Source organism: Equus asinus, chromosome 15 (genome assembly GCF_041296235.1).
Source record: "Equus asinus isolate D_3611 breed Donkey chromosome 15, EquAss-T2T_v2, whole genome shotgun sequence".
Lineage (NCBI taxonomy): Eukaryota > Metazoa > Chordata > Mammalia > Perissodactyla > Equidae > Equus > Equus asinus.
The window spans coordinates 13,724,968-13,751,562 of record NC_091804.1 but is presented as its reverse complement, the minus strand read 5'-3'; the positions used below and the strand labels follow the sequence as shown (position 1 = coordinate 13,751,562).

The following is a 26,595-nucleotide window of genomic DNA, read 5'->3' as shown; positions in this document are numbered from 1 at the left end:
GAGAGGAAGGCTTTTAACATTTATGCTTTCAACTCTAGGCACCAAGCTCGCTGCTCCCTCTTGAAAGCAACTTTAAGGGCCTAGGAGAATAGTTTTTTAAGATGCATGTTTGCTTTGTGTGTGTATGCACATTTACTTCTTAATAATCAGTAAAACAAATCTAGAAAAACCTCAGGATGTTCCCAGATTTAAAACCTACTTAATACAGAGGCTAATAATATCTTTTCCATTCAAATGAATCTTAGAATTTAAATTAGAATTTAAAGACAAAAAAATTAGGTACTGAAAACCTCAAATTTATGGCCTAAACTTCAACCAAAGCTCTGATCTGTTGCCCATTATTTTCAATAGGAAACACTTTGGTCTTCTGTTTACATTTATATACATTACAACTCTCTCAACTTTGGCTGCATGATACATGGAACTTAAGTGTTATTTATGTATTGAAATAGGTCTAGAGTGCTTTGACCTTTTAAGAAGGCTTGATGTGGAATTTGGGACTTGGGGACAGTAAAGATGCATTAGATAAATAGGTATAAATCTAAAAAAATAATAAATTAACACAGTCTGTAGCTGCTGATTTAGTAACATCAACAGACCCAAGTTAGCAAACTTTTGATGCATACCTGTGCCATATACCAGGTATCAAAGAGGATAAGAATGGACCCTGTTTTCAGGAAGCTTATACAGTAGTCAGGCAGAGGAGAGAGATAGGACCAGAGTTACGTGTAATTTGGTGAGGTAAGAGTGAGCATAGGTGTGGTGTAAGGTGCAGGTATGGCCCAGAGGAAGGGAGTGGTTCACTCTGCAGATTCATAGAGGGTCCAAGGAATGGGTGGCATCTGAGTTGGGTTTCAGAGGATAACTCGCCTTGGGAGAGAGAGAGGACATTCTGTGGTGCAGTGTGTATGGGCGAAGGCAGAGACAGCTGGAGCTGCATATACCAGGACACGTGCCGGAGTTGGCTTTGTGGAGGCATTGAAGCTGTGAAGTTGCCCGAGCTGTGAGGAGGTGTGGGCAGTGCTGACAGGGGGCCTGCGATGCTGTGGGAGACCCAAGTGAAAAGTTTTGACTGGGGGAGTCTTGCTCAGATACCGCCTGAGATGGTTTTTGAGATGGAGAAGTGCAAAGATGGAGACAGGACGTACTTTAAGAGGCTGTGGTTGTGGCGCACCTTCAGGATAATCAGCTCTTTGGGGTTTGGGATCTCCTGCCATCATCAAGTCATAATTTTTCCTTCTTGTGGGAGGCAGATGGGACTGTCTGTGACTGTCAATCTGTTCTGTCCCAGACAGGCTGTGTGCCTGTAGTAAGAGAGGAGAGCCGAGTGTGTACTGTCCCCAGATTCTCTGGTAAATGGTCTTTCTCTATTTAGATTTCATGCTTCTCAGGATAGTGAAGGACATGTCCCTTGCCTCCGCAGAGGAGGTAAGAGACTCATGATTGGATGTTGCACGGTGCTTGTCGAGGCGTAAATAATAGAAGGGATCAGGAAACTCTCCCACCTCCACCTCCACCACTTTGCCGCCAGACCCATGGAGGCTTGGCTGGGAGACAGGGGCCCCTTGCTCTGGATGCCTCCTTTGCCCATTTTCCTATTGAATTGTTTTATTTTGGATGCTCATCTTTTGCTGGTTATATGTCTTGCAAATATCTTCTCCCAGTTTGTGACTCTGTCCCACCCCATTTATAGTGTATTCTGATGAAACAAAGTTTTAATTTTTTTAACCTTTTTATTTGGAAATAATTATAGATTCACAGGAAGTTTGCAAAAATGTACAGAGTCCCTTGTACCCGTCACTCACTTTCCTCCAATGGTAACATCTTGCATAATAATAGTGCAAATATTAAAACCAGAAAATTGACATTGGTAAATCCAAAGAGCTTATTAGATTTAACCATTTTTACATGTATTTATTTAGTTCTGTGCAGTTTTATCACATCTTTTCTTTTGTTTTTGAGGAAGATTAGCCCTGAGTTAACATCTGCCGCCAATCCTCCTCTTTTTGCTGAGGAAGACTGGCCCTGAGCTAACATCCGTGCCCCATCTTCCTCTACTTTATATGTGGGATGCCTACCACAGCATGGCTTGCCAAGTGGTGCCATGTCTGCACCCAGGATCCAAACTGGTGAACCCCGTGCTGCCAAAGCTGAACATGCGCACTTAGCTGCTGTGCCACCGGGCTGGCTCCTATTTGCCATTCTGATAGGTGTGTGGTGATGTTTCCTTGGGATTTTATTTTGCATTTCCCTATGGCTAATGATGTCGAATATTTTTTCATATACTTGTGTACCATCTGTATGTCCTCTTGGGTGAGATAACCTGTCCATGTCTTCTGCCCGTTTTCTGACTGGATTGTTTGTATTTGTACTGTTGAGTTTTGAGAATTCTTTCTGTATTTTAGTTTGTTGGATATGTGGATTGCAAATATTTTCTTCCAGTCTGTAGAGAAGTTTTAATTTCAATATGGCCAAACCTACCATTCTTCTTTATAGTTTGCACGTTTTGTGTCTAGTTAAAAAAACTCCTTCCTTAATCTGAGTTCATGAAAACATTTTCTAAAAGGCTCTGATCTTTCCACATTTGAGATTTTAGCCCATCTGTAATTGATTTTTACATGAAAATATGTGAATAGTGGTCCAATTTCATTTTTTCCAAATGGATAAGCTGTTTGACCGCAGTTTATTGAATGAGTAGTCTCTTCGTTTCTCACTGATCGGCACTACTGCCTCTATCATCCGTTTCCATAAACACGTCGGTTTGTTTCTGGTCTGAGTAGTCTGTCCCTTCAGCCTGTTTGTTTACCCCTTTGCCAGTACATTATTTTATTTACTAGAGCATTGTAGTAATTTTGTTAGATCTAGTAAGACAAACTCCCTCCTTTGTTTTTTCGTCTTTTTTTCCCCTCTCCTCCCTTAGAGGGATCTTGGTCCTTTTTGCTCTTCCTTAGATTCCCAATTCAAGTTTGTGGTTAGAATTGCATTAAGTTCGAAGAGGTCTTGTACATATCTTTTTAAATTTATTACTAGATATTTTATATTTGTGGGATACTAGTTTAAAGGATATTTTAGTCAATCGACATTTACTCGCTGTTTCAAAGAAATTGCTTTTCAGGTTCTTCATTAAGCATGTTTGCTGCATTTTTTGGGATGCTTTTTTTAGATTGAGAAATTTTTCTGTTCTCAATTTTTAATGTTTTTGTTTTTTCTACCTCTTTTAAAATGATCTTGTGCTTTTTTTCTACTTCTGTTTTTAAATATTGTAATTTTTCTGGTGTTAAACCAAACTTGTACTCCTCAGCTAAACCTCACGTGGTTCTAGTGTACTTTTTCTACGTTGCTAGATTCAGATTGCTTCTATTTGTTTAGGATTCTTGCCTCTACATTCGTGTATAGAATTGGCTGTGATTTCCCTTTCTTCTACTGCCCTTGTCTGGTTTTGCTGTCAGGGCTTCATAAAGTGAGCCATCGGGAAGTCTCCCTCTTGTTCTCTTCTCTGGAAGAATCTGTATACTGGTGTTATTTGTTCCTTGAACTGCTGTTGGATTTTGGATCACAGAGGCTTAGAAATGGAAGCGACCTGAGAGGCTAACCTTTCTAACAGCTTTTTTCTTTCGAGGCAGAAAGAGTTAAATGCTGAGGCTTCAATTGAGAGGGCACGGTCCACTGTACCATGGCTCAGCAATTTCGTCATTATAGAAACCCTAATTCTGAAGGAAAGGTAGTGGCTATTTTATTGCCTAAGACAGAGGGCTCAGATCCTTCCCACTGAAGTCCATGCAAATCCATGCAAGAGAGGCTTGGAAAACATCCCATTAACCTGACACATTTGGTCTCAGGCAGCTTCTCTGTCCAGCAGCTCTGTGGAGGAACCAGCATCTCAGGGCTAGTTGTATCTATATTGCCCAGTGTGATGACAGGTGATAATTTTCATCTGGAATATCAAAGAAATATTCAGTAGGTGGTATTTTTTATGAAAGTTGCTAATGATTCAATAGATTTTTTGTAAAATTTCCAAACAGCAAGAAATAAAATGGTTATATGCATAAATGACTCAGCTTCTGTTATCTGGAATATTCCTTCATCTGGCAGACATTTCTTGAGCACCCTCTAGTGTTAAGCTGTGCTCTGAGGGCTGTTCACCTTTGAGAACCTGCTCCTTCTGGATGGGTAAGCGTGCTTTCACCGTATTTGGGAATTAGCAGGTTGCTTCCGTTCTTTTCAGGTTTCAGTTCACCATTTAGTTCATTTGCAGCATCTGTGCCTAATGCTGTCCTGAAGAAGCAAAGGAAATATGCTTATTTATCTAAAATGACTAGCAAATATGCAGACTCAAGGTCTATGCAGCTGGCTGTCCAGATGTGTTATGGGCTTTATCTTGGTACACTTTATTTTTTGTTTATGAAGAAGTGTGCCATGTCACATAGCATAATGGTAAATTAAATTAATTCAAACCCTATTTTCTTTAGCTTAAAGTTCCTTCCTGTCTCTGTCTCTTCCTCTCTCTCTTTCTCCGATTAGCAGGAGAGAACCCCTACTCCAGTAGCTTTATTTGAAGTCGTCCTTTGTGTTGGGAACCTGTGCCTCGGCAGGGGCTCAGGGAGGGAGGGGGCACCCACCTACTTTGACAGCCCATTAGCAGTCGACCTTGGCAGTTCTGCAGGTGACAGACGCTGCTAGTTTGCCCTCAGCAGACAAGACTCTTCTCTTGCCCTTGGCCCTCAGCTGTGAGACCCTGGCCTGGTTCCTCAAGTTCTCCTTAGGGGAATAGATGGCAGAGCTGGGTCTGTAAGGCCTCTTTTAGCCCTAAAATTGTGAAATTTTGAGTCTCCAAACATTGGAAACAAATGAAAAAATTATATACATTGAGAGGCAGAATGCCACATGGTATTAAAAAATGGATTAAAAATATGCAACGTGTATTATATAGTTCCTTTTTCCCACACAGCCTATTTTACATTAGCAGACCATAGCATTTTATATAAAAATACACGCTTGTTAGTCCTAGATTCCTAGAGATCATATTTTTGAGATTGGGCTTTGATGATACTTTTTGAAGAATCCAGTCCTTAAAAAGTAAATGCAACTGCTCTTGCTTTACAGATAAAAGTAAAAGGAAATAAAGTATTTTAAAAAAGAGTCTACTGGAATCTTATTGTGAGTTTAAAGTATAGCATCACTGTAACATGGCTCATAATCTGTCTGATGCCAGATACGGCTCAAAGCTTTGCCACAGCCTTCTGTGTGGTTCCCTGTCCTTTGGGAAAGGAAGGACTTAAAGGAAAACCAGTGTGTAATTAAAAAATGATTAGGTCACACACGCTTCAGCTTTGTTAGGTACTTGCTGACAAAACTCTCTCCCTCTTTTCTCTTATCAGCTGAACCACTTGAATACTCTCTCAGGACCCCCACTGAGGGACTCCTGAAATTCTTAGCAGAAGTTGTTCAAGCTTGATTTAATAGATTCAAGGGTATTGATTTTATGTTTATCAAGCTCAAATAATATAATTTTAAAGATCTAAAATTTTCAGGACAGCCTTTATACATGTTGTTTTCAAACACGATTCTGATTTTCTAGGAACTTATTTTTTCCATTTGCACCTGTGTCTAAATGGACTTGCTGAAAGGATCATCACTAAAAATTTTTCTAAATTGTATGTGTTACATTTTTCAGAGAATAGAAATCAATAATGAAAATGATTTAAGAGTTTGGATAAAGATGTTTTATCTATTAAAAAAATTAGAATCAAAGGTTATCACATTTTTTAAAAAAATCATTAAATTCATCAGATTTTAAAGAATCATCATTGGCTAAGTAATAGTAATTATTAACACTCGTCGAGGGACTAGTGGGGGTTTACATATGTCATTTTGCTTAGTTCTTTGAGTAATTTTGAATTAGGTATTAGTATCCCTATTGTATAAATTAGGAATCTGGGACACAGAAATAAGTGCTTTCCTTATAATAAAACCAAATACTCTCAAACTGTGCTGTCCATATTGCAGCCACTAACTACAAGTGTAGAGCACTTGACATCTTGCCAGTCCACATTGAGATGTGCTGGAAATATAAAATACACACCTGACTTCAGACTTCGTTAAAACCCCAACAGTGTAAATATTTTTATATTGATTACATGCAGAAATGATAATGTGTTGGATTTATTGGGTTAAATAAAAACTATTACTAAAATTAATTTTACTTGTTTTAACTTTTTATTAAGTGCAGTCTACTGGAAAATTTAAGATCACACCTGTGTCTTGCATTCTATTTCTCTTGTACAGTGCTGCTCCAAAAGTATCTGTGCACGTGCTTTAACAGGCAGATAGTTGCATGCACAAGGCTTGTGAGTTACGGCATCCTTTCCACTTCATCCCTTCCGCCATAGCAGCTCTCTTCAACCTGCTCTTCAGGTTCGAGATGAGTTTAGCACTTAAGAATTGGGTTTGTGTCACTAAATTACTTGCTCTATTTCTGCTTTGTTGTTATTACTGTTGTGGTGGTTGTTATTATTTCTTATTAGTTTTAGGCTTTGCTTTTGAAACATTCCATTAACGTTAAGGGGAGCTTTTCCTTGATTTAACCGTGTGCCCCTACCACATAATACACACACATTCCCCATCCTCCTAATATTGTTGTAAACGTAATATTGTTTAGGTCAAGTTTCAGTGTTTGTCATCATGACTATAAATGCTAGTCATAGCTGAGCTGTATATGAAATACTCTTTACTTTTTATTTTTTGCACAGCTTTTGTTTATCCTGGAATTACTAATTGCCTTGTTATTATTCAGTTGCTGAGCTTTCCATGCCCCTGTCGTAATTCAATCTCGTATTCTTCACCAGTTGTCTAAAATTCATCTGTGTGCATCTAGACCCTTCTGAAGATGCCTCTCCTAGAACCTTGCAACCTGCTGTAGCCTGCATTGATGATGCTCTCCTGGTCTACCCCACTGTCTCACAAAGGGATCTACTTTCACCAGATCCTGGGATTTCCTCTGCCTTTCGCCTGTCTCAGTCTTCCTGTTTCCTGTATCTTCCTCTTTCTTGGTTAATTTCCTCATTTTAGTGAAACACATCTTTAGTAGCTTCCTGAGAAAGGAGATGTAAGACTTAAATTTTTTAAGACTTTGCATGTCTAAAAATGGGTTTTTTCCTCTTCATGTTTAAATGCAATTGGATGTTGGAAAAAATTTTGTTCACAATTTTGAAGGTACTTCTCCATTGCTTTTTAGTCTCCATAGTTGGCTTTGGACATTTTGGAACCAAATATTCTTTTGCCACACCCCCCTCACCTCCCCACACATTGTTTTAAGGTTCTTTTTGTCACTAATGCCTGATATTTTACTGTGATATATACCTTAATATGAGTCTGTTTCCATCCTAATTTTCATGTGTTGGTCCTTCTATACTGGTCGTTTAATTTTTAATTTATTCTTTCTTATTTTTCATCTTTTTTATTTTTGCTGAAGTTTCTTGATGACTTAGTGAACTTGGTCTTCCAACTCTTCTAAGTTTACTTCAGCTATCATAGTTTTAATTTGTTGTTTTCCAAATATTCCTTATAATTTTTGTTATTTATTGCTTTATGGATGCAATATCTCCTATCTTCCTATATTAATGGTAGTTTCTTAAAACAACGTTTCCTTCTCCCTGCATAGTCTTGGATTCAGCCAAGTTGTTTTTTTCTGTTTTCTTTCATGATAGTCTTTACTTAGATGGCAGATGACTCCTGGTTGTTTGCTTGTGTTTGAGAGTGGGACCTTAAAAAGATGAAAGTTCGTTCTGCATACAGATGTGGGGCCTATTGGCATGGGCTTTACTTTAGAGCCATCTCTCTAGGCTGTTTCCTTGGGAAACCCCTGATGTCAGTACTTTTAGAAGCTGCCTTTTAGGTTAGTCCAGTTCCCTGAATGTGGAGGTTTCAGTCTCCTATTTGGAGAGGCTAGGCAGGGTAGAGGGCTGTGTTAGTCAAGGTTCTCCAGGAAACAGAACCAATAGGAACTGTGTGCACTCGCATATGTGTATATATGTATATACACAGATCTTCCTTGACTTACGATGGGGTTAACCTCCCAATAAACCTGTAGTAATTTGAAAACATTGTTAAGCTGAAAATGCATTTAATACACCTGACCTACCAAACTTCATAACGTAGCCTAGCCTACTTTAAATGTGCTCAGAACAGTTATGTTAGCCTACGGTTGGGCAAAATCGTCTAACACAAAGATTATTTTGTAATAAAGTATTGAATATCTCATGTAATTTATCAAATACTGCGCCGAAAGTGAAAAACAGAATGGCTGTCTGGGTACCAAATGGGTTGTTCACCCTTGTGATCACGTGGCTGACTGGGAGCTGTGGCTCGCTGCCGCTGGCCAGCATCGCAAGGGAGTAGTGTGCGGCATATCGCTAGCCCGGGGAAGGATCAAAATTCAAAATTCGAAGTATGGTATCTACTGAACGAGTGTTGCTTTCTCATCATTGTAAAGTCGAAAAATCATAAGTCAGATCATCCTAAGTTGGGGACTGTCTGTATATATTTATAGGAATTGGCTCATGTGATTATGGAGGCTGAGAAGTCCCATGATCTGCCGTCTGCAAGCTGGAGAATCAGGAAAGCCAGTGGTATAATTCAGCCCAAGTCCAATGGCCTGAGAACCAGGAGTGCTGATGTCTGAGGGCAGGAGAAGATGGATGTCCCAACTCAAACAGAGAGATTGTGAATTCACCTTCCCTCACCTTTTTGTTCTGTTTGGGCCCTCAGTGGATTGAACGATGCCCACCCACATTGGGAAGGGCCATCTGCTTTACTGAATTCTCCAATTCAAATGCTATCCTCTTCTGAAAACACCCTCACAGACTCACTCAGAAATAATGTGTTACTAGTTATTTGGCATCCCTTAGCCCAGACAAGTTGACACATAAAATTAACCATCATAAGGGGCATGTGGGCTAGGGAAGATATCAGTCATTTTAAAAATATTCCCTTAATTTCTCTTTTTTCAGTGGAGTACCCCCTCCCTTATGCTCTGCCTGTTTTCCAGACCAGAGATCCTCTGTCTTACTCTCTCCAGAAAATAATTCTCCAGGCTTCCTCAGGAATGGGAGAGGGCAGTTGCCTGGGTGAGCACAGTAAAGAGGAGTATTAGTACTTGATTCCTATTTATTGCCAAATAATATTTCATTGTATGTATGTACCACATTTTGTCTATCCATTCATCAGGTGACAGACATTTGGGTTAGTTCCATTTTTTGGCTATGAGGAATAATGCTGCTGTCAACATTCCTGTATAAATTTTTGTGTGGACATACGTTTCTTTTTTTCTTGGGCACATACCTAGGAGTGGAAATGCTGGATCATATGGTAGCTCTACGTTTAAGTTTTTGAAGAATTGCCAAACTGTTTTCCAAAGTGGCTGCAACATTTTACATTCCTCCTAGGCATGTATGAAAGTTCTAATTTATCTACATCTTTGTCAACACGTGTCATTGTTTGTCTTTTTGGTTTTAGCCATCTTAGTGGGTGTAAAGTGGTATATCATTGTAGTTTTGATTTGTATTTCCTTGGTGGCTAATGATGTTGAGCATCTCTTCATGTGCTCATTGCCCATTTGTATATCTTCTCAGGAGAAATGTCTATTCAAATCCTTCATCCATTTTTAAGTTGGGTTATTTGTCTTTTTATTGTTGAGTTGTAAGTGTTCTTTATGTATTCTGGAAATGAGTCCTTTATCAGATGTGTGATTTACAGATATTTTTCCCCCTTTCTGTGAGTTATCTTTTCACTTTCTTGGTAGTGTCACTTGAAACAGAAGTTTGTAATTTTGATGAAATTTGATTTACCAATTTTTTCTTTTGTCAGTTGTGCCTTTAGTATCATATCTAAGAAACTGTTGCCTAATGCAAGGTCACAAAAATTTATGCCTATATTTTCTTTTAGGGTTTTTTTAGTGTTAGCTGTTACACTTAGGTCTTTGATCTGTTTTGAGTTAGTTTTTGTATGTACTGTGATATAGTGGTCCAACCTTATTCTTTTGCACCTGGATATCCCGTTGTCCCAGCACTATTTGTTGAAAAGACTATTTCCTCCTCAACTTGTCATGGCATGTTTGCTAAATATCAATTGACCTTAAATGTAAAGGTCTATTTCTGGACTCTCAGTTTTATTCCATTGATCTGTGTATCTATCCTTGTGCTAGTACCATACTGTTTGATTGCTGTAGTTTTGGAGTAAGCTTTCAAATGGGGAAATATGAGTCTTCCAAATTAGTTGTTCCTTTTCAAGATTGTTTTGGCTACCCCAGATCCCTTGTGTTTTTATATGTGTTTTATATGTGTTTTATAATTTTAGGATAAGCTTGTCAATTTCTCTTAAGAAGTCAGCTGGAATTTTGATAGTGATTGTGTTAAATGTTTAGACCAATTTGGGGAGTATTGTGATCTTAACAATATTAAACCTTCCAATCCATGAATATGGGATGTCAATCCCTTTACTTAAGTCTTTAATTTCTTTTCAATAATGGTTTGTGGTTGTCCTCTACAAGTCATTCTTTTGTTAAATCTTTTCATTAAGTATTCCTTTTAATGCTATTGTAAATGGAATTGTTTTCTTAATTTTATTTAAGGATTATTCATTGCTGGTATATAGAAATATAGTTGACTTTTTTGTATTGATTTTGTACCTTACAACCTCACCAAACTTGTTTATTAATTCTAATAGTATTTAAAAAAATATTTTTTAGGACTTTCTACATATAATAACATGCCATTTGTGAATGGAGATAGTTTTACCTCTTCCTTCTCAGTCTGGATGCCATTTATTTCTTTGTTTTGCCTAATTTCCCTGGCTAGGCCTCTAATACAATGTTGAATAGAGGTGGCAAGAGCAGACATCACTGCCTTTTCCTCGTCTTAGGGGAGAAGGCATTCAGTCTTTCACCATTAAGTATGATTTATCAGGTTGAGGATGTTTTCTTCTATTTGTAGTGTGTTGGATTTTTTTTTTTTTTTACTCAAAAAAGAGTGTTAGGGGGCCAGCCCCATAGCCTAGTAGTGTTTAAGTTCAGCAGCCTGGGGTCAGTTCCCAGGTGTGGAACCATACCACTTGTCAGCAGCCACACTGTGGCAGGCAACCTACATACAAAATAGAGGAAGATTGGCACAGATGTTAGCTCAGGGTGAGTCTTTCTCAGCAAACAAACAAACAAACAAAAAACAGGGTTGGGTTTAGCTAATTTTTAAATTAGAGATGATCATATTTTTTTTCTTTTATTCCATTAATATAATGTATTAGACTGATTACTTTTTATATGTTAAATGAACCTTATATTCCTGGGATAAATCCAGCTTGATCATTATGTATAATCCTTTTGTGTGTTGCTAGAATTGGTTTGTAGTATTTTATTGAGGATTTTTGTGTCTTTATTCATAAGGGATATTGGTGTGTGGTTTTCATTTCTTGTGATGTCTTCGTTTCATATTGGTATCGGAATAATGCTGCCCTCTTAGAATGATTTGAGAAGTTTGTCTTATGCTTCTGTTTTTTTTAAAAGTTTGTGAAGGGTTGGTATTAATTCTTCTTTAAACATTTGGTAGAATACATCTGAGCCTGTGCTTTTCTCTGTGGGCAGTTTTTAAATTACTAATTCAATATAATTTCTTTTTGAGACCAGTTATAAGTGAACGTTCATCTTGCAAATACCTATTGATATTTGATTATTCATGTAAACTTCCTCCTGTATAATATCCAAATAGAAAGAGATTTTGATATACCTACTTATAACTCTTTTTTTCTTCTATTAAAGGTCTGTAATTACTCTGGAATCAGTGGGCCATGGCATCAAAGAAATTTGCTATTAAAGTAAGTAATGCTTAATAATCTTCTTTAAAATGGTTAATCACTTTTCAATATAACTGAGTTCTGTGTTGAAAAGTGAAGCTCTGACCTTTCCTTCTACTCTTTAAATTTGGGACTCTATTGAAAACTAAGTAGAAGATTGAAAATTTGCATGTTAGGAATGAGATGCGGGGGGAAATTAATAGTTTATATGGTTATGGGAATTTCTTGCTTAAAGTCTTTTGTAAGATGCCTTTTGGTCGTAACTTGGTCCTTAATGTTAAAAATTATCCTTCACATTGCATATCCATGACATGATTTTTGATGACAAAGCAGGTAAAAATAAAGAAGCAGGGAGCAAATGCCGCACCTGGGTGAATACCAGGAGAGACTTCTCTTGGCTGGCTGCTCTCTTTTGTTTTCCTCTCGTAAGTGTCTCTTCTCTGTCCCTTTATGGCTGGGGCTGAGCGTAGAGGCATGAGAGGATCATGTGTGGAGGGGTGGTGGGGAAGGATGGGGAAGAATTGATAAATAGTATAACGTTTTAGAGATGCCTTCATATATGTTTCCTATTCTTTAGGACATTTTGTCTGTGCTAGTGTTATTGAGTACAAATTCAAAATAGGCAAATTACGGCAGTTAACCAGATCAGATACTGTTTAATATTGTAGTTATATCTTATTTTTACCAAGTCAGTACTTAGATTTATAAGATATTTATAAATTTCATTGCTTACAATTATTTCTTGCATCCCTGTGTTCTGTAGTATTTCTTTTTGTGAAAGATTGTAAGTGATGAACTTTCACTATTTGTCTAAAACTGTATTTTTGTCTTACACTAGAAATTTATTTAGTTGGTTTTAGAATTCTAAGTTGAGCATTATATTTCCTCAGCACTGTAAAGATATTTTTCCATTGTCTTCTAGAATCTGTTATTGCAACTGAGAAATGTTTTAGTTATCGATTGGTGTTTAAAAACCACTTTAAAACTTAGTGGCTTAGAACATATGCCATTTTCTTCTCTCTCGTGATTCTGTAGGTTGCCTGGTATCAGTGGGGTAGTTTCTCCTGTTGATAATGGCAGGGGCTGCAATTATCTGGGGATTCAATTCGACTGCAACATAAGAGGTGCCATACTCACATGGCTATCAGTTGATACTGGCTGTGTTTGGGATCTTTCCGGGGGCTGTTAATTGTTACCTTTCAGTTCTTGTTTACGTGGCTACTCTGTGTGGCTTGGGCTTCTCCTAGCATGGTGGCTGAGTTTTGAGGGATGGTATCCCAGAGCAAGAGGTGCAAGAAGAAAGAAGTGTCATTTGCCAGTTTTTTGAAGGCTTGGGCTCAGAAGTCTCAGATGCCACTTCCACTGCGTTCTATTGGTCAGAGCACTCAAAGGACCAGCCCTAGGAAGCTGCTGCTCTTCATGTGAGAAGTAGCGTGTGCTCACAGGAAAGGGGAGAATTGTGGGGTATATCTATGGAGACTGGTCACCACAGAACATTGCTGTCAGCCTCATTGCAATTCTTTTCTTGGTTATCAGATTTTCCCTCTAATTGCTCTTAAGATTTTGTTTTTGTCTTTGATGTTCTGCAATTTCCCTATGAAGTCTCTAGCTATAGACTTGTTTTTATTTATCTTGCTTGGGATGCAATGTACATCTTCATTTGAAAGATTCAGGTTCTTCATCACTTCTGGAAAATCTTGACCATTTTTTCTTCAGGTACTGCTCTTTATTCTCTCTGTCTGGAACTCATATATGGAGTTTGTTGGATTGTCTCATATAATAGTTTATGTGCTGGAGGGGTGATATTAACTTGTCCAAGACCGAGCCCTTGCAGGCTGTCTGCTCAGAAGAGGACTGGGTCTCTTGCAAAGCTTTGGCAAAACTGGGTATGGCCCTGTAGGGCAGACAGTCTTGGTCACTGCAAAGCTTGGACCCCAGAAAGCTAATTATGCCGGAGATGCATCTATTGATTTCCAGGCCAAACATACTGATGTGACAGATTCTGCTACCATATTGCCCCATCTCACAGCCATACCAGCAAGGCTTGGAACCTAGCTCCCAGATCATGCCAGGCAGGGAAGTTACCCCAATCGTGAGTATCAAGCTAGCAAGTTAGGGATAGAGACAGGGTTCTGACACATTATATGGAAGATTCTACCCATCATGTTGTGATTGTATCCCTGCCTCTGATCACACAGGCAAGGGGCCAGTGCTTCCATAGTCATGTAGCTTAAAAGCCCCACAACCCAAGCAGTGGGATCCCATTCTGAACATCTGACTTTCTGCCCTGCTAGACTGCTGTGCACTGCCCTAGAGTGTCATGGGCAACAGGGCATGTGCGCTCTTGCTACTGATGGTGTCACCACATGCCTTCTCTGATGAACGCTGCTCCAGCAGGTGTGTATGAGTGCTCCTCAGTCATTTGCCTTTTCCTGTTTCTCTTCTCTTTGTGTGTCTTTCTTGCATTCAGAGTGCTTTTTAGCAGACCTCTTCCAGTTCCTTGAAATCTTCTCATCTGTATTTAATCTGCTGTTTGATCTGTATTTAATCTACTCTTTAACTTGTTTATTTTTAGTAACTGTACTTTTTATTTGAGAATTTGGGTGTGGTTATTTTTTTAAAATTCAAATTCTACCAGTTTTTTTTAATATTCTTATACTTTTTTCAATATGTTTCCATAGCATCCTTTTATCTCCTTAATTTTAAAGAAATTTATTTCATAGTCTCTCTCTCTTTTTTTTTTTTTGAGGAAGATTAGCCCTGAGCTAACATCTGCCTCCAATACTCCTCTTTTTGCTGAGGAAGACTGGTCCTGAGCTAACATCTGTGCCCATCTTCCTCCACTTTATATGTGGGACACCTGCCACAGCATGGCTTAACAAGTGGTGTGTAGATCTGCACCCAGGATCCAAACCGGCAAACCCCGGGCCACCGAAGCGGACTGTGCGAATTTAACTGCTGTACCACCAGGCCGGCCCCTCATAGTCTCTTTTAGATTGTTCTATTATTTCCACTATTATTTACTAAGTCTGGAATAAATTTCTCATTGAAATTGCTGGATTATGTGTGTGACTTTTAATTGTGTGCTCATTTTCAGTCACATCCTTCACACACATATGCATGCATGCGCGCACGCACACACACACACACGGGTGGAAAGACATGCGAGCCCTGCAGAGCAGTTGAGCAGTTTCAGCTTTACTTATGCTGGAGCCATTGGCATTTCAGTGGTTTTGGACCAGGTGTTATATTAATTTCGTGGCTTGGGATTCCACCACCTTGTGGGTAGTGTAACTTTGCAACCCGTAACAGAGTCTCGCACAGAGTCAGTGTTTTTAGTATTTTTCTTGCTGTTCTCCCTCTCCCTACCCCCCATGGCCCTGGATGGATGGCAGGCTTTCATGTTGCTTCCCTTGGTCAGTGAGCAGAGAATCTTTAGTTGCATTTTCATGAAGGCTACAGTTTCTCAAGAGAATGAAGGGAAAAGCTCTATTGAATAATTCCTGTTCCAAGAAATTGTGGACAAACTTACCCATGTGAACCAGAGAGTATCATATGAGGATATCTATAAATCAAGTACTAATTTATGTGTTGGGCATTGTACAAAGAAGTGAAAGTTGAAGTTCTTCATAACCCTGGGCTTAACTGAACTGAACTGAGTTCATTCCCAACTCACCTTTCACTTCTACCCGTTTGGGGCTTTAGAATACCAGCTCTCAGTATCTTGGTTCCCAAATATTCTGACTGCCAGGCTTGAACCTTCCAAAGGGGTGATTATTTTTTTTTCTAGCTTTATTGAGATATAATTGACATATAACGTGGCATGTGCCTAACCCTAACCCTAACCCTATTTATTGTACAAGGTGTACAATATTATGATTTGATAAATGTATATATAATGAAATGTTTACCAAATAAAGTTAATTAACACATCATTCACCTCACGTAACTACTATTTTGCTGTTATGGTGAGAACATTAAAGCTGTACTCTCATAGCAACTTTTAAGTATACAATACAATATTGTTAACTATAGTCACCATGCTGTAAGTTAGATCCCTGGAATGTATTCATCTTATAACTGGAAGTTTCTACCCTTTAACCCACATCTCCCCTTTTCCTCCACTGCTCAGCCCCTGGCAACCACTATTCTACCCTCTGTTTCTATGAGTTTGATATTTTTAGATTCCATATGTATGTGAGATCAGACAATATTTGTCTTTCTCTGACTTATTTCACTTAGCATAGTACCCTCAAAGTCTATCCATGTTGTTGCAAATGTCAGGATTTCCCTCTTTTTTATGGTTGAATAGTATTCCATTGTGTATATATACCATATTTTTTTAATCCATTTATCTGTCGATGGACACTTAGGTTGTTTCCGTATCTGGGCTATTGTGAATAATGCTGCAATGAACATTGGGGTGCAAATATCTCTTTGAGATAGCGATTTCATCTCCTTTGTGTATATACCAAGAAGTGAGATTGCTGGATCATATGATAGTTCTAATTTTAAGTTTTTGAGGAACCTCCATACTGTTTTCCGTAGTGGCAGTACCAATTTACATTCCTTCCTACCATGCACCAACTGGGGTTCCCTTTTCTTCATATTCACACCAGTATTTGTTATCTCTTGTCTTTTTGATAATAGCCATTCTAACAGGTGTGAGGTGATATCGCATTGTGGTTTTGATTTCCATTTCCAAAGGAGCTTCTTAAGGTAGAAGCTTAATTCATTGATTTTGAGCCTTTCTTTTTTTCTAACATATGCACTTAAAGCTGTAAATTTCTCTCTCTTTAGTCATTTCCTACTTTAATTGTATCCCTCTTGTTTTGATAAAGATGCAGTTCAAGGACGGATTTTGTTTTTCAAATAAAAATATTTTCTAATTTTCATTGTGATTTCATTTTTGATCAATGGGTTATTTAAATGTATATTATATAGTTTCCAAGTATTTGGGAATTTTCTAATAATCATTTTGTTATTGATGTTTAGCATAATTCTTCTATTTTGGTAAATGTTCCATAAGCACTTGAAAAATGTGGTGATTGTCAGGTGATTGAACTGTATATGTCGCTTAGGTCAGGCTTGTTAATTGTGTTGTAAAAATCTGCTATGTATTTACTGATATTTTTGTTCACTTGTTCTGTCAAGAGAAGTATAAGCTCCAACTATGGTTTTAGATTTGCATTTTCCCTTTTAGTGATAATTGCTTTGTATACCTTGAGCCTATATTAATACTGTGTACAAATTTATGACTGTTCTATCTTTCTGTTGAATTGAATCTTTAATCATTATGAAATGTCTCTTTTTATCTCTAAAGTCCACTTGTCTGCTGTTAGTAGGGCCTGTATGTGGATCCCCCAACCAGATATCTGAGTCCCCACTGGATTCCTACACCCCAGCAGTCAGTAAGTCCCAGTAATGTATACAAAGTTTCCACTCAGCATTTTATTGTCTGCTCTAAATTATGAACAGAGAAAAGATTCTTACTTTACAGAAAACTTGAGAGAGAACCAGAGAACAGAGAAAGAGAGAAAAACGTGAATGAACAAACTTGGAGGGTGAGAGAGATTCTAGGGAGCAAAAGAAGACTTTTAAAACACTGTAATTAGTGTCCTCAGAGCAATAAAGAGATATATAACCATGTAACAAGAACCAGTATTTTATAAACAAGGGAAATTCCTAAGAATAGCAAAGAGCCTTTGTAAATTAAAAATAAAATAGAAATAAAAATTTAGTAAAGTATGCGAAGAAAGTTGAGGACTACTGCCCAGAAAGTAGAATGAAAAGATCATAGATAAAAAATGGGGAGAAGTCATAAGAAAATTAGAAGTTCAATCTTGATATGAAAAATTGGAGCTCTAGAAAGGAAAATCAATAAAATGATAGGAAAATTATGAAGGAAATAATAGAATAAAATTTACTAGAAATGAAGGGCACAGAGTTCCTATTTCAAAGTTGCTATGCATGGATACCCAAAAAAGTCAATGAAAAAGTGTTGTACCAAGGCACATCATCCTAAAATTTCAGAACACGGGGAATACAGAGAAGATCCTAAAAGAAAAGCAGATCACATAGAGAGGATCAGACTCGAAACAGCCTTCTCAACAGCAATAGCTGGGGTAGTGGAACAGTTCTCTCAATATTCTAAGGATGATGGTTTCCTACTCCTAACTACCTTCACAGCCAATTTTCAGTCACATGTTAAGGTAGAATAGAGACATTTTCAGAGGGGTAAAGTCTAAAAAAAATTTCTTTCTAATGTACTCTATTTTAGGAAGGATATGGTTTTCCAAAACAAGGAGGTAAACACAGAACCAGTGAGATACGGGATCCAGGAAATAGGCAGTCCAACAGGTGAGGGCCTACACAAATCCTGTGATAATCAACTAAGTATCCTGCCTAGAAAAGAACCAGTTTGATTGGAACAGGACAGAGGGTTCCACGAAAGATGTCTCCAACAAAAAATGAATAAAATACTTCATGTATTTAAATGTACTAAAGGAGTTTTTTTAGGTCTGTCAGTGGGAATGATTTAGAGATAGGAATATGGGAAACTAAACAAAAGAAAAATGCAGCTCTTAACTCTAGGTATACAAAAGATTGGGTGAGATAGGAAAGTAAGCATGGTATACTACATGGCTCAGCTTTGAACAAAGGGTACATTTTGCCACCGGTCAACAGAAGGTTGACATAAGGGAAGCCATATTGTAAAAAAGAAACCATATGGTAACTTTGAATGACCTCTGATTAACTAACCCAGACATGCTCTGTAGATGTTATGGACCCTCCCAGCTGCTATAAGTTGATAAGTTTGTTCTTTTGAGTTCCTTAGGAATGTGATGACCCCCAGGCAGAGAATCTGTGCTGATGGCCATCATCAGTGACAACTGAAAGATCAGGGTATAGGCTGTTGCTCAGGTCTCTGATGCATATCCAGTAAAACAAGACTATCAGGAACTGAGACCAGATGTCTGCCCCCACCTGGAAATCAGATGGAGGCCCCACTGGAATTAGGTCTGTTTTTCAGGGACTCTTAAAATTTGGGTTGTCTATACGTCTTACCCTTCTGGTAAGCCAGGAACAAGAGAATATTTCCAAATGAGTGCTAAACAGTTTCATTCCTTTAACCCAGATCTGTGCTTCAATTCAGCAGGATAAGTAGCTAGATTGGTTGTTGCCCCAAATCCCTCAAGAATGAGGAATGACTAAAGAATAGGGGGGATTGAAACTGGAAAATGGCCATTGATGATTGTGTCTAGGTACTAAAATTTTTTTCCTTTTTGCAATTACTGATTACAGCTTTTAGTTGTTTAACCCACCCATTGTTAACTGTGCTATTTAGGCAATATGCTATCTGACTCCCTCTAGGCTCCTATAGATAACATCTCCCTGGAGCCTGGGTCACCCTGGTAATGAGTATGTGAGCTGTTTTTTGGGAATTAGAACTCCTTGACCACTTCAGATGGGTTGAGACCCCCCAACTCATCAACTGGGCCTGCATAGATGTCCGATAGGCAACCTTTTGATGTCAAGAGGCTAAAAATTCCACCCTCAGATCATGCTAACTCCACCATTTTGTGAACCTGGGTCCTGTAAAGAGGCATGAAGTCTGACTACACTTGCGCAGATCATCAATTACCTCGCCTCTCCTCGTTTCCATTCGTCTACCTCCACATTTCAGACCACCTTGCCCCCTATCCCATAAATATCCCTGAATCCCTATTTTCGGGGAAGCAAATGTGAGGCTCGTGCTCTTGCTTCCTTGCATGGCTGCCTTGTGAGTAAATTCTCTCTCTGCTGTAATTTTGTCTACTTGGTCTTTGGCTTTCTGGGCAGAGGGCAAAAACGAACCTGGTTCAGTAACAATTTCTTATATTGTGAACTGCAAATTTTGGAAGCCTGGGGAAGGAGACGTGTGGGAGGATGGGTTGTAAGGATTGTCCTCATCTTCAATAGAAAGTATGTAAAACTGAAATAATAATAAATTGTAGTACAAACATAGTATTTAGCAAAATGATGGTAAATAACCAGATCAAATAGCTAAAGTTTTCAGTGTGGTTGCTCCTGGTGAATGAGAGTTGGGGTGGGGGTGGTGGCAGGATGGGGCAGAAGAGGCCTGTTTTTGATGTCGTTTTAATCGTGTATATGCATTACTATGATAAAAAATTAAATTAATGAATAAAATTTAAAAGGAATTAACTTAGGCACATTCTCATATAGATGCATTTACTTTTGACTAACTGGATTAAAAAATACTCGGATAGGGCATGGTTTCCAAAGTAACAGAAGACCAGATGAACTCTAGTTTGCCACTTGCATCTCATTGTTTATTCTGAGACTTTACCCTGAATGGTATTAATTATCAATGCAAACAGCTACTTCTTCAAATGAAAAAAGGTCTTCTGACCTTCCTGCATATCAGAGGGCTTTTTGTTTTTTTTCTTTTAAACTGCTGTGTCCCTGTTCTTGAACTCTTTGTTATAACTGCCTTCTAGGCCAGAATTCCAGGAAATGGCCGCAGTGGATGAGAGGAGAGTCCTTGGAACCACAGCTTTGAGGGTCTCTCAACTTCTGGGCAACTGCAGCTTGTGGCTGGGAGATATGTCCTATAGTTCGTTTGGTGCCTCCTTTCTCCGTTGAAAGTAGTAGTGGCAGCAGATGCATGTCTCTCCAAGGCTCCTTAGTGATCTTAATTCTAGCTCTGCACCCACCTCAGTATTTTAGAACTTCCAAAATTATAAGTTCTTTAGGGGCCAGGGGTCATCTAATTACATCCCTCAGACTAGGTGCTTGTTTTTGTGAATAAAGTTTTATTGGAAGACAGCCACTCCCATTTGATTACATATTGTCTCTGGCTGCTTTTATGCTACAATGGCAGAATTGAATAGTTGCAGCAAAGACCTTATTGCCTGCAAAATGCGAAATATGTATATACCAAATATATATATTTATGTATAATATATAGATAAGCCAATTTAGGTATATAAAGCTTATCTCAATCCCTACTGGCCACTTTTCAAGTGCTGGGTAGGCACAGATGGCTAGCAGCAGCTGAACTGGACAACACAGGTCTAAATCAGTGCAGCCTTCTGTACTCTTACCTTCTTGCACCTGTCAGAGTAAGCTTTCAATGAAGTTACCTTGGGTTAAACTGGCTGCAAGGGCAGGGTAAAGTAGCAAGGTCAAGGTAAAGCCATTTCCTTTGCAAGTGGAAGCAAGAAACAGACAGGGATATGTAATGTATTAAATCATGCACTTTCATCCATTAAAACACAAAGCTTTATATTTATAGTAAAGAGAAAAAAATTGTTGAATAATAAATTATCTTTAAAAGTGTCAAATCAATATGCATAGTGTCTACCTCTGAAAAGTTTATAAGTCCATCTCCTGCTTTAGAGGTGTTTTAAAAACTATGTAGTGTTTCCAGGTCTCAGTCCCAATAATAATTACGTTTTAGAAAAATTTTAAATTTTCAACTTGGCTTCCAGGGAAACATACCATGAAAGGTTCCCACCTCATTGTCTGTCTCTGTTTGTAGATCGTTTCCTCTGCTTCCTGCATCTGTGTTTTTGGATTAGTTAGGTATTACACCAAAGTCTTAGAATTCTTTTGGCTACAAAGCCTGCTCTGCTGCTTCCCCTCCCCACAGCCCACTTTATTGTGGGTGGGAAAACTTTTGTTGGGAGGGCTTGATTAATTAGAAGGGATGCCTGGCTTCCCTGGCAATGGCAGCCTGGGAAGATTACAGAGCCTGGCTTAGTGACAGGCCAATCTGTATTTAAGGAAAAACTCGGACCAGCCAGATTTCCCTGGAATGTGGATCTGGCTTTGTCTTCTTCCACAGGGAATGTGTAATGACTCCCTCCTCCTCCTTCCTACCCGCTCCAGGAGACATAAAGCTTTTACTTTTGCTCTTGATAGTTGTCCTCTTTTTATTCTAGGGAGGTGGGGGACCTGGGCTTTTGGGGTAGGAAGACTGAGTCACTTTCTAAGTCTAAAATAATAGGCTTATGATTTTGTTAAGGTTAACTAGGAGAGGAGAGGTTTCACTTTTTTATTTTAACCCCCCAGCATCTTTACTATCTATGTTTTTCTTTCCACTCCTTTGTAGCAATTGCAGTTTTATGTTCTGCTCTGAATTTCAGTTAACCTTAGTCTCTGCATTCCTTAGAACAACCACAAAAAGAGAAATCTGCCCAAGAATTGACAGTAATTTCCCCTTTATAGTAGAAATACAAGTAAAGAGCAAGGCTTTGAACTTTCAGAGAAAGAAAGTTGAATAGCAAATAGGCTTTTGTCTTGCTGGTTTGCCTCGGTGAATAACTTAAATTCTGTGTCCTAGGCTTTTCAGTTACCTACTGGGGAATGTGGTACTGACTTTGTCATCAGTGCCCATTTGAAAACACAGCCATGTGTCGCTTCACAGCGGTGATATGTCCTGAGAAATGTGTTGTTAGGCAATTTTGTCCTTGTGTGAACATCATAGAGTTCACACCTACTACACACCTAGGCTTTATGGTACTGATCTTACGGGACTGCTGTCATCGTGTATACAGCCTGCCATTGACTGAAATGTCGTTATTCGACACCTGACTGTAGGTGCATTGGTTTTGTGTATTACATTGAAGAAAAGATTTATGCAAATATTTTCATATAGGTTGAATTCTAGGTAATAACTTTCTATTAAATTTTAAGAAAATAAAACTGAAGTGTCCTAAATCACGAAAGTTTTAAATGGTTACATTCTTTACCAGAGATAAATTTGAATGAGGAGTTTGGACCCTTTATCCCTGAGAATGTTTTTACAAAGGCATTTATCTTTGTGAAACTTTTTATGGTGAAAGAAGTACCTCTGTATTTCTTCTCCTGGTACTTAAACTCTTCATCTTCCTGTGTCTTCTTAACTCTGTCTCTTCCTTGGGCAAGGTTTAAGTTTTAAAGACGGAGGATCAGTAAGAGTTTGCCTAGTGGTGGAGGACATACTCACACTAAGGTAGGCCGCTGTTTTCCCCCATTGAGTATCATCTGTTCTGTTACATTGCCCATGCTGGAAACGGTTCAACTAAGTGTGTGCTGATAACTCGATAGAATCGAAATAAAAGTCATTAACAGTTCACCAATAGTCACTCAATTAATTTTGCCTCAGGCTTAGAGCATTTAGATACCTTTCACTGGATAGGGTGTCTGCTCTGAGTGTTGATGACTTTGAAACAAAGTTCTTGTTGGACTTGAAATGAAACTTCCCTTTCCAAGTGTTCTCTCTCCCTCTCTGGCCAGACACCCAATTTTCCGGGCAGTATTTTCCCAGTCGTTTCCCATGTGTGTAAGCTCATCTGTTCTTTTTTTGGACGATTAGAAAGTGTTTAAACACAGCCCTGGCTTCCCATCCTCTTCTCAGTTTCAACTTTCCACCTGCCTCCATGATGTCTCTGTCTAAATTGATCCCTAAAACCTCAAACTAAGAATTCAGTTTGTCATAGTTTTCTTCTAAACCGGCTTTTGCTTTGAATGTTCCTGGTGCTGCCATCACCCATCCTGGGCCTGCCAAATTATGATATGATAAATTATGATATTATGATATCTCCTTGTCCTGTATTCATAATCAGCTATTTAGGCATCCACCTTCCGCAGAGTACCTACTTCTCTCTTCTTTTCTTACAAAGTCAGCCTTTATTATCCTTGTTGTTTGTGTTTCTGCATTAATCTCTGAACAATCTCAATGTCTTTCTTGTCCTGCCATTCCAGCTCATCCAGACAAGTGCCAGGATAATGTTTTCTTAACACTGTTTTCATCGTATTACTTCCTTGCTTAGGTGATCAGAGTAGTTCCTTTTGTTTAATCAGATCTAATCTAAACTCTCCAGCTAGATTTAAGACACTCTGATAATCATTCTGCTTTTCCTCTTTAACTTTGACTCATGTTTTCATCTTGGAATTTGGGAAAGTGGCCCACCTGTTCCTATGAAACTGATGCATTTGCCTTTCCTGCAGGGATCCATCCTGTGGTTTTCTCTCCTCTTGTCCTCTCCCACCTTTTCTTCCTTAGTCTGCCCATCAGCTTTTTCCAGGCTTGACCAGTGACGTGCTTTTTCTTTGACACACGATCTAAACTTTTCCCACATTGATTACTCTCTCACTTTGTTTTTTTGACTGCCATGTGCAGCTTCTGTTGTCATGTGTTAAATATAATCTCCAGTTGTTTATATGTATGTCTACCCTTGCTTTTACAACACACTCTTCCCAGCCACTTTCCGTGAGAGGAAAGGACCTGTGCTCTGCTTCTGTATCAGCACAGGCCTTGAGTAATCCGGAGCATTTCTGAGGTGCCCAGTATCCCTCACTTTCTTTATCACAAAGATGAGAAGTTTCTTTCCTCGTGGCTCATGGAGAACAGGGAAGTCACTTGAATTTAGAGTTATTTCTTACTGGTCTTTTTTCAGTTCCAGACAGGGAATGTTGTAATCTTCAGTTTGTGGTTATATTTCTTTTCTTTTTTTTTTTTTTTTAAGATTTTATTTTTTTCCTTTTCTCTCCAAAGTCCCCCAGTACATAGTTGTATATTCTTTGTTGTGGGTCCTTCTAGTTGTGGCATGTGGGACGCTGCCTCAGTGTGGCCTGATGAGCAGTGCCATGTCCGCGCCCAGGATTCGAACCAACGAAACACTGGGCTGTCTGCAGCGGAGTGCGTGAACTTAACCACTGGGCCACGGGGCCAGCCCCTATATTTCTTTTCTTAAAAAATTTTCATCTCAACCTATTTCTCCTTTTAGGAGTCCACAATTCCACTTTGAAAATATTTTAATTAATTCTTTTGAAAACAGCCTCTGTTAATAGCCAAAATGACCATATGTAGAGTTTGCTTCTCTGTGTCCTTCAGGAGAGTAAATTATTTCAGTATAATGGTGTTAATTATTTGGACATTATTATGTTTTCTTTTAATTAACGTATTAGTGTTAGACCTTGGTACTTGAATTTTTTCCAATATACATACAAAACATTTGCTTTATATGTCATTAACTTAAATGATTCTTAGTAGAAAAGCAGACTCAGGAGCTCTCACAGATAGAAGAATTTTCAGTACGTTCCTTGGATTCTCTCTCAGAGCTGTAGAGGGCATCGTCGTTCTGTGTTTGTAAAGTAACTGTGACGTGATCCAAGAAAGCAGAGCAACTAAAGTGCTTTTAAAATTGCTGGCTCATTCCTAAATTATCATGACATCCTAAATGCCTGTGTTTGTGTTCTGGGAGTTGTGTGCATGCTCTCATCCATAGCCCGTTATGCCTCTGGACACTTAGATTGCTCTGTCTTACAGTTCTCCTCACCAGGAAACACTGCCATTAACAGCAGCAGCAGAAAACAGTCACAACAGCCCGGACTAGCCAAGGTGGCCGAGAGCAAACATTCTCAGAGTGACACAGACTGCCTCTGGCGTGCTTCCTTCCCACACTCAGGAACCGGAAGCAGTGGGCTGAGAGTTGAGGATTCCCTTTCTCCTTGGACAACTTTGGGGACCCCAGCCCAGCCCTTGTCCTAACATTAAAGGCTAGAGAGGTTTGATTGGGACTGGAATGAAGTACTTGAAGAAACAGTGTTATTACAGTTACTGCTCTTCCTACTTGCGTTTCCTTATTATTATTATTACTATTAGTTTTGGGGATGCATGGTTGAGCAACGAGAGGTGGGGTGGGGACTGACAGAGTGTCCTTGCATTCTACAGTCCCTGGGAAGTCCATGGAAATGATATTCCACTGAAATGTCCTCCGTGTGCAGCAGTACAGTCATTAGCCAAATAATATAAAGATGCACAGTGTTGACTTATTGTCCTTTAAATGCTTGTCTGGTAGTAACCTCTTGGAATTCCCTTGATTATGTAATATAGGAAACTGGGCCACTCTATATATTTCTTCGTTTCATGTGAGTAGCATGTGACAATAATATTCTGATTTTAAGACTACTAGCAACATTGAGTAATGAGTTTTTAATAATGACCCTACACACTCACTCAGGCACGTGCTGTATTTTGCAAGTGTGATTCAAGGTGAGAAAGAATGCTATGCTGTTTGTTTCACAAAGGTATAGTGTCACATGGATTATAGCAAGGCATGTACCAGGTCTTAGCATCCCACTTCTCATTACCTGAAAAATTCGCTATATCTTATGGATCAGTATTGAGTTCATGTCTAGTTCGAAGTTTCTGTGATTCTCTATATCTATGTTGATCTAGCTTTTATCATACTTCTTGAAATTTACATCATCAGGTTTTTGAGGAAAGGATTCTAAAGATGAAATTAGCATCAGACTTTTAATCATATTTCCTGATTTCACATTGTGGTTTCACTTGTGAAATGTAGAGGACTTTGGGTGAACTGTGTTACCTCTCTAAGCCTCCATCCATTTCTTCAACTATGAGATAGGAATGATAGCACTATCTCTTTGGCAGGGTTCCTTGTGAGTATCAAATTAATAATAAAAGACAATGCTGTGAAAGTGTTTGGGGAAATAACGTTTACTGAAGTCAAGGCCCTCAGTAGTTATTTGACAGTGACATTCTGTATAGTATTAGAGGGTCTTGGCATGAGCGTCTTATTTGTTCCTAGTCTCATAATTCTTTGGAGTGAGGACTAGTCTAATTCTTTTCATATGTGAGGTGTCAGTTAGCAAATCTTCATTTATCCCTGGCATTGTAAGGCTCTGGGTTAGGCACTAGAGACACAGACAAGGCTGATGATCCCCTGTCCCTGTCCTCAG

The 26,595-nt window shown here is 38.7% G+C and overlaps 1 protein-coding gene across 3 annotated transcripts in view; it reads left to right on the top strand.

Annotated features, from left to right (window-relative positions):
• SLX4IP (SLX4 interacting protein) overlaps window positions 1-26,595 on the top strand; it is a 184,598-nt gene that overhangs the window by 6,646 nt on the left and 151,357 nt on the right. For all 3 annotated transcript variants that reach the window (XM_014827327.3, XM_070485560.1, XM_044748688.2), the window contains exon 2: window positions 11,807-11,862. In XM_014827327.3, the coding sequence (XP_014682813.2) occupies window positions 11,836-11,862 (27 nt within the window). In that variant the 5' untranslated portion in view covers window positions 11,807-11,835. The remainder of the gene's footprint in view (window positions 1-11,806; window positions 11,863-26,595) is intronic.